Source organism: Protopterus annectens, chromosome 1.part0, assembly GCF_019279795.1.
Source record: "Protopterus annectens isolate FY-2018-M chromosome 1.part0, PAN1.0, whole genome shotgun sequence".
In the NCBI taxonomy this organism is placed as follows: Eukaryota; Metazoa; Chordata; order Ceratodontiformes; family Protopteridae; genus Protopterus; species Protopterus annectens.
This window is the reverse complement of record NC_056725.1, coordinates 1,660,527,664-1,660,545,495: the sequence shown is the minus strand read 5'-3', so window position 1 is coordinate 1,660,545,495 and position 17,832 is coordinate 1,660,527,664. Positions and strand designations below refer to the sequence as shown.

The following is a 17,832-nucleotide window of genomic DNA, read 5'->3' as shown; positions in this document are numbered from 1 at the left end:
AGAAATTCTGAACTAATTTTGGCGAATTCCAAGTGCCATATTCTACATAATTGTGTTAAACAGGCATGCAAAACTTTGTCAGTGGACGTTGAAATTCTCATTCTCAAAGTTTATGCTGAATTTTCTGGATATGCCAAAATTTAGTCATTTTTCAAGTTTGTCAAACTTGAGTATCAAGACATTCTTCATCATGTACCAACGAGATGGTTACTTCCAGCACTTGAAGGAATACTTCTAGCATGGCCTGCTTTGCAGTCTTACTTGGTTTCATAGGGAGAAGAAGAATGCCACAAAAGTAATTTGGGATGCCTTTGGATACGAAGAAAGCGAGTCCATACCTAGACTATACTGCTGTTTCTTACAGAATGCTATGCAGGTCTTTCAAAGTAGTGTGCTAATGTCAGAGTCGGATCAAACTACTAGTTCTGAACTGCACGATATTATGGTTGGATAAAACAGAAAACTGCAGATCGCTAGCAAGACAAATATTATGGAAAGGCTGCTTAAAAGAATCCCACAGGACAAGAAAAGGCACTTCAAAGCTGATGCTGATCAATCGACTTCCCATACAGAGTACCTCACTGGCCCTCTTCAAGGGAAATATTGATGAGTGGATGGGGAATAGAAAATTCACACCGAGGATCACTCCAGTGGCTCTACTCGACAGAGGCACTGGGAACCAAGGTTGGGTGGTACGATGCCATGATAATCCTATGGGCTAGGCTTGTAAAGGCTCCAGGGCCATTAGCCTTGTACACACCTATGAACCTATAAGTGTTTAAACTACCTAGACAAGTGGTATAATTACCAGGATTCAGAATTTCAAGCAATGAGAGCTTTAACCTTGAAAGAACCAGTGATGTGGAGCTTTTTCGAGGAACTGGCAGACAAGTTGCACATTGACATCAACAAAGACAAGTACTAGGACAGCTACTCTGCGTGATGTTCAAACAGAGCTGATGGAAAATGAATGAGTGGTCGACTGATGGAAGGATTTTTTCACAAAACTGATACACAGGAAGTGTGGGGAGGAACTCTTTAAATTTGTATGCTTTGCATTTTCTATTGTGTCAAATTATTCGTGTGAACAAACTTTCAGTTTGATGAATTCTTTGTGGACCAAAGAAAGAAATAGTCTGGGACTTGGTGTTTTGCAAGCTGAGCTGCGGATGTGCAGAAATTTGAGATACAGTTCTCAATTTCATGAATTCTTGACAAAGACACCCAAATTGTTGGCAGCTGCAAGATCTGATAAGAAATATACTTTTAAGAGCAAGTAGTTTTAGTGACTCTACCAAAGGACACAGAATGAACATTTGAATAATTAGTTTATAGTTGTATTATTGTGTTGAACTTTTCCTGTACATAGTATTCGTTGTACAATCATTTTGAATATTAACATATCAAAGACTGACAGTCTCAGAGTTAGATAGCACTTGCGAAACAATACGGTTTGTGTTTAACATTAAAATAGCATCTTCAGGAATTAGCCTTATGGGAGGTGGCAACCCTATTTACCCTCTAGGTTATGTTTATCCAGTATGCAAGAATATGGGCAACCTCTCTCTTCAACAAAGTTATTCTTAACTTTTGTTAAAAGATTTCAGTATATGTACGAGTAATACAATAAACAAATAAATACCGAAAATTATAACAAAATCACAGTTTACTGTTGGGGGGTACATGAAAAGTGCCAATATGAATGTGATTATTATAACAGCCAAGGCTACATATATTTCGATGTACATCTTGCCACTATAAAAATGAAATACTGCTACAATAAATATCACAAATCTTATTACATTACTACTTCAACATGTGGCTCAAGGCTCTTGTTAAAAATTCTGTAAGCCCAGACACTTTATCCACATTACAACTATGCCCCTTCCACCCCAACGCTAAACGCTAACATAGAACTGTATTTGCTGATACAGCGAAAGCCAAGCAGCATAAACGTCTGATCCAATTTGCAGCTGTTCCAGAGTAATCACAGAACTGCCCATACCTTCTCTGCCTTGGCTAAGTAAAGCCATAACTTCCTCCACGTTGTAAACTTCTTTCTCTCGCTAAAATTGTAAGCCATTTCTTTGCTAGCATATCTAGAAACGAGCGGAGACCGGTACTTGTTGAACTCATCGTCAGGACATGGGTTAATACCACAACCACTCACGCTTGTCATACCGAAAGTAGCCATATTACAATCTGTAAATTCGCCCTCCACAAAAGTTCAAACTCACCCGGAAGTCGAAAGAGGAAAAAAAAATGACTTAGCCTATCGAAACTATAGATTGTGGGCACATGATACAAGTTGCTTAAAGCGGATGTCACATTAGGGAACCGATTCATTGCCATCCAAGTGTGACAAATTATTTGTTTTCATTTCATTATAATTCACAGAAACATTAAGACTCACTGCTGCCAAACTGTACTTACCTTTATTATTTTAAGTCACATGCATGCGTTGACATGCAGCATTAACAATTGCTGCAATTATAGAGTTAAGTTGCATTTTTTTCTTTTCCCTGAAACATCGAGACATTCGATTTTTTTTTTCAGGACGCAACTGCCCTACTCAGGGGTTCCTGTAAAAAGAGTAACAGACGGCAATCCGATATACTGTCAGTAGAAACTATGCCCATCGTGACCATGTCCGGGGTCTGTCGTTCAGCCATGGAATGGATTAAACATCCAACGGCTGAACATCGAACCCAATTCAGAAATATTTACTACATCGAACCATATCTCTCAAGTGCACCTCATTATGAGGAACGTACCTCATTTGGGGTCTTAAAAAGTTCATGTTCCTCGAAGTTCCCTCAAAGTTCCACATTGAAAGACACTGTCACACATTCAGTTTTAGTCATTTTTTTAAGTGAAATCCATCGTAAATAGAAATGGATCATATTAATTCATTAAAAGATTATCTTTATAAGTAAAACCAGCATATTTTAACCATCCTACAACCTTCCTAGTTGAAGTTGTTAGTAATGCATCGAACCTATGAAGCGGGGAAAGTCCCCCCTTACTATGTATGCTAACTCCAAAACCACACTACAGTGGAGAAAAGGGGATTGAAACACTGCCCTGTGTGAGACGGGCAAATATTGTACAACTAGTAACTTTCCCCTGGCACAGGTTTGATGAATTTAAGTCCGCTGATTAACGGTCGATATTCAGCCGTTCGATGTTTAGTCCATTGGAGGGCTGAAAATAAACACCCCGTTTCTGTTGTGCAGCTGCGAAGGCTGCCTGTTTCATAGAGGGGCTATATAGAAACCTCCTAAAGACACACCATATCTCTCAGCTATTTACAGTTTTGACTCAGAATGTTGCTCTGTCCCTCTTGATGACTTTTGGAGAAAAGTGGTGAACTACGCTTAATAAACGACTTACACAATCATTTTACTTCAGAAAAGGGCTATTATAATTCATATTCTCTAATTTCATCAGTGTCTCTAATTAATAGTATGGCAACATCCAAGTTGCGCACCCCTCTGGAAGTACAGTATCAAGCCCCGCCCGCTCGTCCCATTTCATGCATAAACTGCCTGATTGACAGGCAGGTGTGTTCCATGGTGTACCACTATAAACAAATATCTTTTCGGCTGACAGTCTTGTCAGGATCCTCCCTGCTGTTCGATACTACTTCCGTCAAAAGAGTGAACGGAAAATGTTGCCTTTTGCCTCTAAAAAAACATATTTGAAAAAGAGCGTATATACCTTCTTCAAACTTCAGAGGACACGCTGCTATCCATGCCTCCCTTTATTTACAAATAAACTGAAATCTCAACTAGAGAATTAGTACTAATATTTTACAAGTGTCGCTGAGTATCTCTAATTATTTCTGGATTTGTCCCTCATTGTGTTGAGCTTTGTCCCCGACTGGTTGAGAGTTATGAGTACCCCCCAGCCAGTTAGCCTCCCTCCTGGTGAAATGGAACAATGGAAGAACTGTTAAATAAATCAAGGACATACCTCTCAACTGTACGGATTTTCGCACAATATCCAAATTCTTGCCTAATCTTTTTGGTCTGTTCCTCATAAAATGTGTGGGTTTTATTCAATCGTTTAAGTTTATAATTGCAATATTTAAAATCTGTCCCTATTTTGGGCCTTTGTCTCCCCCCGCTCACACACTCATTTTAGGCTTTGTCCATATTTCTAAATGTAAAGGGTTGAGCAGTATGATCAATCGTTCAAAATTAAGTTTTACGCGTATTATACCGTCAAATGTTATGTATGTTTATACACAAAGTATTGCATACCCGCCTAACTAAACAGAAAAAGGGGGATAAGGGTGACGCTCACAGTTATATATTTACTAACTGCAACTATTTGAAGTGCAGAGCAATAACGAGAATGACCATGGTTAAAAATTATGTAAGTGGGTATTGTTTAAAAAAAAAAAAAAGACTGGGGGAGGGGCAATGAGTTAGTACGTTGCTATGGTGATACACGTAACACTTCTTGGAAGCCAGGTGATCGGAGGTTAATGATAAAGATATCCACGTTGTTTATATATTGTTTCATGTTACTCAGCTGCCTATTTCCTTTGTAAGCAGGTAAGAACTAGTACACCGATTTTGTCTTGGAAATAGCCACTGTATATAAAAAACATTTTCCGTTTTTGATTGTATGGTCACAGCTTATTGCTGTGGAGCACTTGGCCAAAGCTTAGCGGTGTGTTTTTTGGAATGTATACTTAGGCTTAAGATATTTGTACTGTATTACGTGTGGAACTGACGTGAGTTCAGTCACTCTACTTCACTGGTTAATGATTAATTAATCTCGTCAATTGTCTACCTCGCAACTGCTTCTAATATCGCATAATGTCATTGATTTTGGCTCATATTTTTGATCGGTTTCTCGTAAAATCACTGGCTTCATGGCAAATCACGGAGAAATGTACTCGCTAATTAATGACAGGTATTCGAGTTTCAGATTTCATACATATCGGAAAAAAGCATATTAGTAGAAACCTGCTATTCTAATTTGCACCCCTCCGAAAAAAAAAAAAAACATTGCCACCATAATCTGACTGTGTCTGATTCTTCAGCTAAGAGGTTAAACTGGTATGATTTGGAAATGGTGTGATCACCAGTATGATAATGAATGGCGTTTATTTAGCTTTACCTCTCCACCAACATCCTGAAAAGTGGCCATTAACTTAGTGGGACTCCGACTAACCTGTCATAAAAGATAAACTGTCCAGACGTAAGCACCCCACACCATTTTGCGCAGATGTAGGTGTGCCTTGACATGACACTGGCTGATTGACAGCGGGATACGTTCAGCCTCTTGGCTGTGAATAATGCATGTGGCGTCATTTTGTTGTAATACAACAGAAGTAATATAAACCATATCTATTGGCAGAATATCTAGTTTTTTGAGTTATATGTTTGGTGTGCTCCTCATAAAGACTGTAGTTTTCTGGAAAGTCTTTGGGTATTGTAGCTCCTAAGTAATGACAGAAATTTTAATGTCAGACTTCATATCCTTGGGAAAATACAATCAAATGCAAAATGTGTTATCTTAGTTATTTTCTAATTTTATAACTTTTTTATATCTGCCCGTTTTGTGGCTGTTGACCATTCCTCATTAGTTTTGGCTTTATCCCTGATTTTTTGTACTAAGAGGTTGATAGGCATAAACATACTATGACACATGCACATACAATTTTAACAAACGGGCATATGCAAATGTTGATTAAACAAATGTTGAACAATCAGGAAGAAATTTTCATGAGTATGTACAAATTCTTGAACTGACAGCCATATAGCAGAGTGCTATAGGAAGGCTTAGATCGTGTGTTTCAATCAGCTGGCGGGGGAAAAGTACAGTTGTGTAAAATCTTACCATAATGGTAGATTTCCTTCCCTTCACTGCTGCAGTATTCCTTACAAATGGGGATTTCGTGCAGTGAAGCCCACCATCCGGCCGGTTTACCAAATTCTACTGTTGCTTTAAGGTACGCCGAGTGCCACCTGAACACTCCCTGCGTAGGGTAGGACATAAAGGTGACGTTCAGGAGTACAATCCTCAGAACTGATTGCCCCAGTAGGAACAGCAGTCCAAGGAAAACCAAGGAGAATCTGCGCATCCAGGAAGGAAAAAAGACCAGGGGGATGGAGGGAGGGAGTGAATATTGCAGCGGTGAGGGCAAGGACATCTACCTTTATGGTAAGATTTTGCACAACTGTACTGTGTCCTTACATTCACTGCTGCAGTATTCCTTACAAATGGCAGAGTGCAAAAGCTCAAGAAGAAACTTGGGAGGAGGAAGCAGCAGAGCCCTCTAACAAGCCATGAAGAATGGCAGCAGCTAAACCAGCTCTAACTCTGGAGATACCATCCAACTGGTAATGTTTGGTAAAGGTATACACAGAAGTCCAGGTAGCAGCTTCAAGAATAGAATTAGCATCTAAGCCTTTGAAAAAAGAACCAGAAGAAGCCATAGCTCTAGTGGAATGAGCCTTTACAGAAGAATGAAGGCTCTCACCATGAAAAGTGTAACAAAATGAAATTGCCTTTGAAATCCAAGTGGCAATAGTTTGCTTGGAAGCAGCCAAACCTAAAGACCTGGTATGAAAGGAAACAAATAACTGGTCAGATTTTCTGATGTCTTTAGTTTTATCCAAATAAAATCTGAGCTCTCTATGCACATCTAAGGTATGCAGCACTCTCTCACTGTCAAATTGCGAAGAGGGGAAAAAAGTAGGCAAATTAATAGACTGATTAAGAGATAACTCATTGGGCATGACATAAGGATTAGTACGGAAGGATACCCTATCCTCATGAAATATCAAAAAAGGTGGACAAGCATAAGGGTTTGCAACTCAGACACCCATCTGGCAGAAGTACTGTCTTCCAAGAACAATGTTGCAAGGAAGCTGAAACTGCAGGCTGAAAAGGACCCTGAGTCAATTTTTCCAGAACAAAATTAAGATCCCAAGGAGGAGGAACAGGCTTCCTGAGAGGTCTAATATTACGAACGCCTTTAAGAAATTGCTTAGCCTCAAATCTAGAAGCTAATGGGGGAGTTAAAGGCAGACAAGCAGAAAGAGCTGATAAGTGGGCCTTAATAGCAGAATAGGCCAAACCAGCATTGAGCAACTCACACAAATAAGAGAGAACCAAAGGAACAGTAGCAGAAAGTGGGTCCAGGTCATGAGAAAGAAACGAAATGGAAAACCTCTTCCATTTAGACAAGTAGGATTTCCTAGTAGTAGGTTTCCTGGCCTTCTGCAGGACCGAAGCACATCCTCAGAAAAAATATGTCTATGGGGGATCAAAAACCGTATCACCCACAGTGTCAGTTGAAGCATGGACAGGTTGGGATGGATGAGAGACCCCTTGTCTTGTGTGAGGAGATGCACCATGTGAGGTAACTTGTGATGATTGCCCTTGGCTAGATGCAAACGATGAGGGAACCAGTGCTGTTACAGCCAAAAGGGAGTCACCAACAAGATGTTGGGAGCATCCTGTTGAATCTTGAACAGAGCTCTTGGAATGAGAGGAAGGGGAGGGAATGTATAAAGAAATATTCCCTTCCAAGAAAATGAGATGGTGTCCACCTTCCATAGCAGAGGACCTGGGACTCTGGCACAAAACAGAGGAAGTTGTCTGTTCAGATGGGAGGCAAACAGATCTACTTGAGGAGTACCCTACTGGTGAGCAGTGTCCAGAAACACATGCCTGTGACGCATCCATTCATAGGATTGAGTGAAGGACCTGTTTAGGTTGTCTACCACAGTGTTCTGATTTGTAGGAATGTAAACTGCCTGAAGAGTCACTTGATATTGGATAGCCAGATCCCATACCAGAAGTGCCAGCCAGCAAAGACTGTAAGATCTCGTACCTCCCTGTTTGTTGATATACCACATGACTGTGGTATTGTCTGTGAATATCTTGAGAGGCCCTGGAGAGAAGAGAGGATGAAAGGCCTGAAGAGCCAGCATAAGAACAGTCATCATTTTGATGTTGATTTGCTCTTTCCGCTGACTAGGTGACCACACTCCCTGCTCCCTCAGGGAGCCAAACGTTGCTCCCCATCCCACATCTGAAGCATCTGTGAATAGATCCTGAGAGGGAAGAGGAGGCTGAAAAGGGAGCCCTGGATTCAGAGACAACTGGTGAATCCACCACAGAAGTTCTTGAGACATGGGAGAAGAGGAACAAGAAAGCCTAGAGGATGTATATGTTAAAGCCACACTGACTTCCGAAACCACCGGAACTTTTTTATGTGTAGTTTGGCCATAGGGAACATCGGAATGGTGGAAGCTATGAACCCCAGAGCTCTCAGAAACTCCCTGGCTGTAGTGGAAGCCAGGGGAAGAAGAATTTGAAAGAAAGAAATGAAAGTTAATGCCTTTGGAGGAGGCAGGGATGCCAGCATTGGTACCGCTTGAATCCTGCAACTCAGAAAGACATGATCCTGAGAAGGTGTCAGGGAAGACTTTGTGAAGTTTATTGTGGACCCCAGGCTCTGAAGAAGAGAAATGGTAAAATGAAGATTTTGTAAAAGGACCTCTGGAGGAGATGCATGAATCAGCAGGTCGTCTAAATAAGGAAAGATTTGGATCCCTTGAAGCCTGCAAAAGGCAATAACAGGAGCGAGGCATTTGATGAATACCCTTGGGGCAATAGAAAGGCCAAAGGGCAAAGCACAGAACTGAAAATCCCAGGAAACAACAGAGAAATGCAAACATCTCCTGAAAAGAGGATTGATCGGAATATAGAGATAAGCATCCTTGAGATCCAGAGACACCAGAATGGCCTGAGGGAGCAAGAGAGGAAAAAGGGACTGAAGGGACAACATCCAAAAGGAAGGTACCTTCAGAAAGGTGTTCAGATGGGAGAGGTCTAGAATACGTCTCCAAGTACCTTCTTTTCTGGGCACTAGAAACATTCTTGAATAAAACCCTTTCCCCCTTTGGGACACAGGCACCTCTTGAATAGTACCTTGAAGCAAGAGGTCTCAAAGAACATCTGGGCAAAAAAAGGAAGTTGTTCCCAAGAGGCTGAGGAATGCCCATAAAAGGAGGGTGGGAAATCCAGACCATGAAGTACCCTTGCCAAATGATTGACAAAACCCAAGAATCCCAGGTGATTCGGAGCCAAACAGGAAGAGAAAGAGAAAGGCGAAGAAAAAGAGGAGTGTGCCTGGGAACGGGTGGATAGTCGGACAGCACCTGGTTTGTCAGGAAAGAAAGGCTTAAGAATCCCTGCAGTCTGAGTGGCCTTAGCAGGAGGAATCAGTTTACTACCCTTTTTACCTTTAGAAGGTGGGTGAGATTGCCTAGGAACAAAGGCTGGCTTAGATGTGTAGTTTCACTGAAAGTTAAGTACAGGAGAAACAAAGATATGCTTAAGCTCCTGTAAAGCCTTCCCCTTGTCCTAAAGAGACTTAAATAAACCAGCAACCGCTTCACCAAACAAAAGAGTATTATCCAGAGGACCATCCATCAACTTACCCTTAATATCATTAGGCAAAGGTTGAAGCCGAAGCCATGAATATCTCCTCAGAACTGAATCAGAAACAGCAGCCCTAGAAGAGGCATCTGCTGCATCTTAACTGCATTTGATGGAAATGACGAACTACCTGAGAGGAAGTCCCAAGCAAGGAAAGAGCAAAAGATTTACTCTGAGTCTGGAAGACCAGAAAGAATCTGACAAGCCTGAGAAAGAAGAGCCAAGACATACCTAGAGATATGGGTCTTATAATTAATGGCCCTAAAAGCTAGGGGAGCCGAAATATAAACCTTCTTACCCAGCCTATCCATGGTTCTATTATCCTTGTCAGTAGGCAGTAACTTGGATGAAGGAAGCAATTGAGATGGCTTATCAGAGGCTACAGACACCACAGAGGGTTCAGTAGCAGGACATTTAAACAAAAAGGAACAATCCTCAGGCAGATATTTGGGAGCAGGGGGCAGAGAATCCGGCACATTAGAGGCATTGGAAAAAACATCTACTAAAGCAGGCAAGACAGGAGGAATGGCTGCAGGTTTAGGAGAATCCATCTGCAGTAACTCATAGTACCTCTTATGGATATCTGAAACCTGGGCACAATCTCACTTAAAAAATTCCATCATCCTAGAGATTGTGTCCCCAAAGGAAATTTCCTCAGAGGGATTATCTAGAGTATGAGAATCTTTCTCCTCAGACCTGTAGTCTAAAAGAGAAGGAATCTGGGTAGAATAAGCAAGGGAGTCATAATCAGAATCCACCTCCAGAAGAATGCAATTCTCTGGGCCTTTTACAAGAAGAAGAGGGCCAAGGAGGAGCAGTAACTGAAATGCCTTGAGGAGATCTCAACGACAGTAAAGTATTAAATAACCCCTGAATAAAGGCCTGCCACTCACTTTGTGGATCCCAAGTTGCAGTAGAAACATGATTAGCTTTCTGTTTCTTTTTAAAGGGGACATCCATCTTAGAAACCTGAGAAGGCCCAGATTCAGGATGGCATTCCACAGCTGCAGTAGGAACCACTTCCCTAAAGAGAAACTTTGGAACCCCTCTAAACTCCTTGGAAACAGTCAACCGTGGTTCCCTCTGAATGCCCAAAACAGACGTCTGCAAAGCCTTGTCGGACATACTGCCTGCCAGATCCTCACCGGCCTCCAATTCAGACGTGGTAGAAGAATTTGACAAAACAACTGGGCGAGCCTCTGGGTTCATAATAACCTCAGGAGAAACTCCCAGCAGAGGCTGGACAGTGGAAGATTCCGGTCTTACCTTATGCACCTTCTTCCCTGATGGCTGACCCTCGGGGCAGGAAGTTGCATCCATAGTATCTGCAGCAAGAAGCTTAAGATGCTGGGTCTCAAGATACAAGGAAAGGGAAGAAAGCCTACTATGAATAGCTTTTGAGACAAACACTTGACAAATTGAACAAGACATATGGTCATGAGCACAACCTAGGCAAAAAAGGCACTTTTGTGGCGGTCTTTATGGGGAATCAGTCTCCCACACTGGCATTTACCCTTCCTGGATGACATAACCCTAAACAGCACAAAACAAACAGAAAAAGTAACCAAAAACACAACTGGGTACTTGTCTGCAACTGTGAGGACTCCAGCAAACAGGACTAAGCACAGGAATGCCAACAAACAGAAAAATGGTTAAAAAAAAAAACGGACGGAGGTAACAGACCAATTAAAACAGCATTTGGACTGGCATCAAAGAAGTTCTAAGGATGGTATGCCTGAACGTCAATGTTATGCCCTACCCTACATAGGGAGTGTGTAGGTGACGTTCAGCGTACCTTAAAGCAACTGTAGACTTTGTTAAACTGGCCGGACGGTGGGCTTCACAGCAGGGAATCCCCATTTGTAAGGAATAATGCCGCGGTGACTGTAAAGACAGCTTACATAGTCTGTGAAAGAGGTAGTGACAGCTAAATGCCTTGACAAAGTTTGGTTTTGATTTGATTAGTCTGTATTTTACAAGTAAGCTGTTTCATAGTTGTGATACTGCGTGAGGGTACAGAGACTTGCCATGTACAGTTTTGTATTTTAGCAACAAAGGCCAGTATTTTTTTTTTCTTTTGATTGCAGGTGTCTATGGGGTTTGTGCTGTTACATTAAAGTAGCTATGGATGTAAGTTTATTGTTCTGTTATTGTATGGACTGATGTCAAATTTGAGTTAATAGTCAGCTGTGATCCGTACCAGTCTTCCTTGTGGGATAGTCCCGGGATTCATGAAGCTTGCGCTAGGTGCAGGCATAGCGTCGGCGATCTAACACCAAATATGGCTGCTGAGCGATTCAGGTACAAGCTGTTTCCACGTGCACTACGTGCGTACGCTACGCCCACGCAACTTCTGAGCCTTGTAGGCTAATTACCCCATGTGCCGCAGTGTAGCATGCAAATGAAGGTATGTAGTGATTCAGGAAGTGGTGCAGGCATAGTGTTAGCAAGCAGAAATGTAAACCGTAGAAAATGGTTTACATTTTTGCAAACATAAAATCGGAGCCATGACAGCCAACCAAACCCATGTATTATAATGTTAATAGATGTCAATGGCTAAATATATAGCCATTGGCTTAAAAAATGTACAAAATATAAAATTAACATTTAATATATATAGTCGCACTATCATGACGTGGAAGGGCAGGGCAGTGGTGCGCAAAGGGGATCGCAAGGAATATATAAAAATATAGAATAAAACAGCAATGAAACACATATCATGATTTCCCCAGGCATGCTACACCATACTCATGGCGCAAGGGTTGCTAAGGGGCAGTGACAGTGTTATGCGCAGTAGCTAGTAATTAGTAGGCAATGCCATGCAAATGAGAGGATTAATAGTGAATCGCAGATTTCTTGCTGGTGTAAGGATGCACAAAACAGTGTAGCATTATAACACTGAGATAAGCCCTTGAGATAAAGATGACATCAAGAGAGGGGTGTGTTGCCATTGCTGTAAGCACATTGGAGCATTGCTAAACCGGTCTGCCCCTAGCTAGGCAAAGCTGCAGGATAGGGGTGTGTCGAATTGCCCATAGCTATGCTTAGCTGAGAGTACACAAGGTAACCAAGTATGCATGTGAACAGAGATGAAAATGCACGTAAACGGGTATGTGCATCACGCACTGCAGCTGAAACAGGAAGGATATAGGAAAGAAATAAGAAAATGCTGCAGCAGTAAAATTGGAGTACAAATGACTAATTAACACCTAGGAGCCTACAGTGGGCCATTGACAACAGCTAACAAGGCTGCAAGCAGCAACCTGCAGAGCAGGGAAGGGGAAGGGCTGTACTGCAAAGAAAACAGCAAAGTGTCAAAGCAGAACAAAGGCGATATGCAGTCTATCAGCTACAAGGCACATTTCGCCATGACTGGGTAGGGAAAGTACAAAACAAGAAAGACGGCAGGTGGATGCATGCCTGATAATGGGAGGGGATCCAGGTCTAAAAGGGAATTAAAGGACAACAGATTAATCAAGGCAGGCAAGTAGAGCTCCAGAGTAAAGGCCCAACACTTGCAGTACTGATTGCAAAACCCATAATTAAGACACGCAGCAGCTGGAATAGTTCATACATACCCACTTACACCAGCAGCATCCATAACACAATACTATAAAGTGTGAAAGCACCTCACACACATTTGTGTATTCCCATACACTCTGCACCAGTGGTGTATACAGACGGGGAACTTTTAATATGTACATATTAGGGGCTGCCATAGCTTTGATCCACCAGCATGTGTTGGAGACTGAAGGTGGTGTAGAAGATGATGCACATGCCCACCGCAGGCCCCAGAGGAGGAGGAGAGTGTTCAGATCCAGGGTAACCTACCAGGGGCTACATGATCTGGAGATAGTAGAGCTTTACAGGGTGGATAGGGACACCCTACAGCAACTTGTGGAGCCATGCCGGCCACGCCTCAGAGCCAGAGCAAACAGAGGGGAACCCATCCCAGTGATTACGAAGGTATGTGTAAGCCTGAGAATACCAGCTACAGGTGCGTTTCAAAGACCAACTGGGGATATCATGGGTATCTCACAGGCATCAGCATCCAGGGTACTACACCGGTTCCTGGATGCCATGTTACCACACGCCAATGAGCACATATACTTCCCCCGAATGCAGGAGGAGTTGGCCAGCAATATGCATCTCTTCCACCGTGTGGCAGAATACCCGGAGGTACTGGGTGCAATAGACTGCACGCACATATGCATCAAGTTACCACCCAGTGAGCAGGGTAGGTGCTATATAAACCGCAAGGGATACCCCTCCATCAACTGCCAGGTCATGTGCAATGCCCAGGGCATTATCATGGATGTGTGTGCTGGCAGCCCTGGAAGCTATCATGACTCCCACATCTGGCATGCCTCACAGCTGTATCGGTTATTTGCCAGGGGGGGACATCCCAAATGGACACCTGGTGGGGGATGCTGGCTATGCACTGGAATCGTGGATGATGACTCCCATCAGAAATGCACACACACCCATGCAGGAACTGCATAATGAGGCACACACACAAACCAGAATCATCATAGAGCATGTGTTTGGGATGCTGAAATCACGGTTCCTTTGCTTGGACATATCTGATGGAGCCTTGCAGTACTCTCCAGGCACATGTGCCCACATCTTCATAGTGTGTGCCATTCTACACAATATGGTCCTGCGGAAACAGCTGCAGCAGGGACAGAATGATGAAGGCCCTCACAGCCCACCACCATTGCCAAGGGCCCCACAGGCACAGAGGTACTCAGACCATGAACACCCTGAGCCAGCCCCAGTAGGCATATGGAGGCGTGCCGAGTATGCCCATGCCTTGGCAAAGAGGGAATGTGTAGCACACACACTGACAGTGTAGGCACCTAGGGACTGACACCTTTCTCCACCTGCACACACAGTAAAAATGGATGACACACACACAAGACTACCTGTAAATTGTCATGTATATGCAGTCTACTGTGTGCATCCACCATAGGCAGCCCTCAACTATTGCACACACAACAGCCATTGGCACAAGGTAAATCAACACCTGAACAGTAAATTAAGCTATCAGCATATGCCGATACTGTTTGTATAGATTCATAGGTAGGTACTTGGCCAACTGCCAGATGCCATTCATAAGGCCAGACAAAATGTGTCAGCTTTTGCCACCCCATTGATTCATTAACCATCCCTCTGTGGAGCAGAGCCAATGGCAGGATCCCTAGGGTGCATTTTCTGTTCCCCATCCACCCTTCAAGGTTTCTCTTGCAGAGTGTTTGTGAGGGGCTCTGTATAATGTAGTTAGGGATGTTGTTCCAAAGTATGGGGAGTGTCTGTGACAGGAAGCTGTCCCTCCTGCATCTTCCAGTTATTGTTGTGGCAAGGTCAGCTCACTACAGTGTGTGGTCACTGTGACATGGATTCCCATAGGTGGAGCATATCCATCAAGCCTGAGTTTGACATGGCTGTGTTTGCCAGCGGAGATCTTCTCTGGGTAAACGAGATGCCACTGAGTAAAGCAGGAGTTTATTTAGTCCTGCTGCATAGGCCATATGTTGGAGGCCAGTATTCCCCTTGGTGAGGTACATTCGTGGACCCCCCAGCTGTTGGACATGTCCTCTGAGGTACATCCCACATGGGTTATTATACCCTATGATGGGACTGATGAGTGATGAGTAAAGGGGCACTATAACCCCAGTATGTCTAAATGGAAATCCTGTAGTAGTCAGATGGCCTACATAGAAGGATGTCCTAACTACTGTGGAGATATGATTGTCACATGGGAGATCACTATCTACCTTAGTCCCCAGATACCCCATTACCTCGTCTGTATTAAAGTGGCTGCCGCTCATGTGTTAATATGTGGGTGCCAATTCCACAATGGAATGACTATGCAGTTAGTGGCACTTGGCTGAAGGCCGTGTCGTTGGCACCCTGTGATGTTGCTTGTGAGGCCCCTTGAGGAATGTCCGTGTCAGCTGGACAATCCATAATGGCTCCCAGTTTGCAGTCATTGCTGAGCATGGTCTGCCGTAGTCCATCTGTGTTTGCCTGTACATCTGAGACATATATGCCAAACAGTAGGGCTCCCAGGACTGAGTCCTGTGGGACACCAGTCATGACTGTTCAAGAGTTGGACCTGGAGACCGCTAGTCGTACCATGTGGGTTCTGTGTGTAAGCCCGTTGGCAACCCAACCTGTGATGTATGGCTGAATGTACAGGCTGGTGTGTTTATCAATAATACCTGAGTGGGGCATGGTGTCAAAAGCCTTGGTGAGGTCCAGGTAGTATGTGTGAACCAGCTCCCCCATCAGCTATCGTCTTGGTGACTGTATGTAAGACATCAAACAGGTTCAGTAGGCATGAACTGCACTCAACCAAGCTGACCTGGGTTGGGTCATGTGTTCGAAGGTTACCAATGTCATTGTCAATGAGTGCCATGAGGATGCGAACCATACCATTGCAGACCAGGCTAGTCAGGCTTATGGGGTGGTAGTTACCATGGTCAGTTGTGATTTCACCTTGATGGAGTGGAATAACCATTGCCACATGCCATTGTACGGCATGTAGCCTGTGGAGAGGCTGAGGTAGGAATACTTAATTAGGTGGGGGGGCAGGTTGCCTTGTACAGTTTGCAAGATGCAGTCTGGGTCAACATCTGCCTCCACTGACGCTGTGGTCTGTTGTTAGTGAGGGCCGTTTCCACCTGTGTGTCTCTGATGGTTGGGATATTGTACCTTTCGGTTAGTGTTGTGGGCTCTTTAGGGGGTGAAGTATGCACCGAATGTGTCTGTAAGGATGTTGGTGACATCAGTAGGGTCAGCATATTTTGTGCTATATTTCACTGGCACAGTGCAAATCTGTGTGCCACCATGTAGATCCTTGACATAGCCAAAGAAGGCTTTGTGGTTATCTTTCGAATCCTTGCGTATTCTCCTGCTGATGTTAGCCTTGGATGATGTCATGAGGGACCTACGTATCATACTAATAGTGGTCACGGATGTCTGCCCTTCGTGAGATTTGCTGTGTGTCTGGAACACTGTCCTACTTCTGTAGTATAGCCTGTTTATTGCAGAGGTCCACCAGATCGGTGTCCATGTCTAGGAAGAGTGAGTCTTGCTTTACCAGTGATGGCACGATCCATACATCTGTGTAGGTGCTTGTAGACTGCATTTGTAAATCTGTCTGTATCTTGAGTAGTGTTTCCCCTTAGCGTGGGGGCTGTGAAACCCCCCACCCCATCACTAGTAGTGTAAATTTAGCTGTAGGAAAGGCATACACTGTGGTATCCATGGGTGGGGGAGACGCTGGGGTGTGGAAACAGTGAGTAGTTCATGGTCAGATCTAACCAGTGACCGGTTAACCTCCACTGTGGTGCACCTGTTGCCCATGTTGGTGATGACCACATCCCCACTTTAGGGAGGTTTCCACCTGATACAGGGCATATGAGGTGATACATTCCAGGAAGCTCTGGTCCTGGAAGTGAGTACCGGAGGGCATTTCCCAGTTATTGGTATGGTAGTTGACATCGACCAGTGCCAGGGTGTGCGTTAGGACTGTCATGTTCTCCACTGTCTCCAGGTAGGTGGAGTGGAGGTCCTGGGTCATGGAGGGTGATCCGTAGCAGGCCATATTCCACATTGCAGTTGTGGCTGATGTCAGCTGCACAGGGATGATCACAGAGGTATCATGCTGCACCACTAACCTGGAGGTGTAGGTAACCCTGATGAATATGGATACAGCCCCTCCATGTATGTCAGTCCATGTTCTGTGGCTGGGATGTGTGGTATGGGTTGTAGTCTGGTAGTGCTGGTGTGCTCTCAGGAGCCTTAAGACAGATTTCAGTTAATGCACAGATGTTGATGTATATCCTGAGGAGTGCTGTGAGTGCATGCATGTTGTGATCACAACCCCTGGTGTTGAGTAGCATAATCCTCATTGAATTTGCTATTGTGCTGTTTACGGAGCTGGTATTCACCTTCAAGACTCTCCTAAATAAGGCACCATGGGGGCACCAATAGCCTTGGCCAGTATTCCAAAGCGTAAGGCTGACACATAGGCCGGTATGGTATCATTGCATGCATGTTCCCCATCTGTGCTTGTTTTACATCCTTCCCTGTAGGTAACCTACTGGTAAGCAATAGAAAGACTTAAACTTATACAAGTCTTCTAGCTTCTACGATAGGCTTTTGGAGTGACTAAGTGTCATTGTTCTGTATGTTCTTGCTGTACTCAACTGTTTCCTGACTACATGGTGAGTTCACACTGTATATTGTGATCTGAAGGTCTGTGTATTCACATATTATGGCTGTGATGACCTGTACGTTAGAGGTTCACAGCCTACTACATATCTGCCCAAGGGCAATTAGAAGCATAGCAAC

General features: G+C 43.7%; 2 protein-coding genes across 10 annotated transcripts in view; one reads left to right on the top strand and one right to left on the bottom strand.

Annotated features, from left to right (window-relative positions):
* The window catches only part of ADSL (adenylosuccinate lyase), a 663,305-nt gene extending 658,098 nt beyond the window's left edge, over positions 1–5,207 (bottom strand). The window contains exon 1 of one of the 6 annotated variants that reach the window (XM_044068286.1): positions 5,188–5,207. Coding sequence is in view for 2 of the 6 variants with exons in the window: in XM_044068296.1 (XP_043924231.1) it covers positions 2,006–2,194 (189 nt within the window). In the remaining 4 variants the exon portion in view is untranslated. Of the gene's footprint in view, positions 1–2,005; positions 2,247–2,433; positions 2,717–3,393; positions 3,482–3,720; positions 3,742–5,187 lie in introns of those variants that run through there. The other 5 variants (XM_044068279.1, XM_044068264.1, XM_044068271.1 and 2 more) reach the window with 5 other exon arrangements.
* Positions 4,445–17,832, top strand: part of CCHR1.PART0H22orf23 (chromosome chr1.part0 C22orf23 homolog) — an 842,373-nt gene continuing 828,985 nt past the window's right edge. For all 4 annotated transcript variants that reach the window (XM_044068324.1, XM_044068333.1, XM_044068309.1 and 1 more), the window contains exon 1: positions 4,445–4,562. The gene's annotated coding sequence lies outside the window, so the exon portion shown is untranslated. The remainder of the gene's footprint in view (positions 4,563–17,832) is intronic.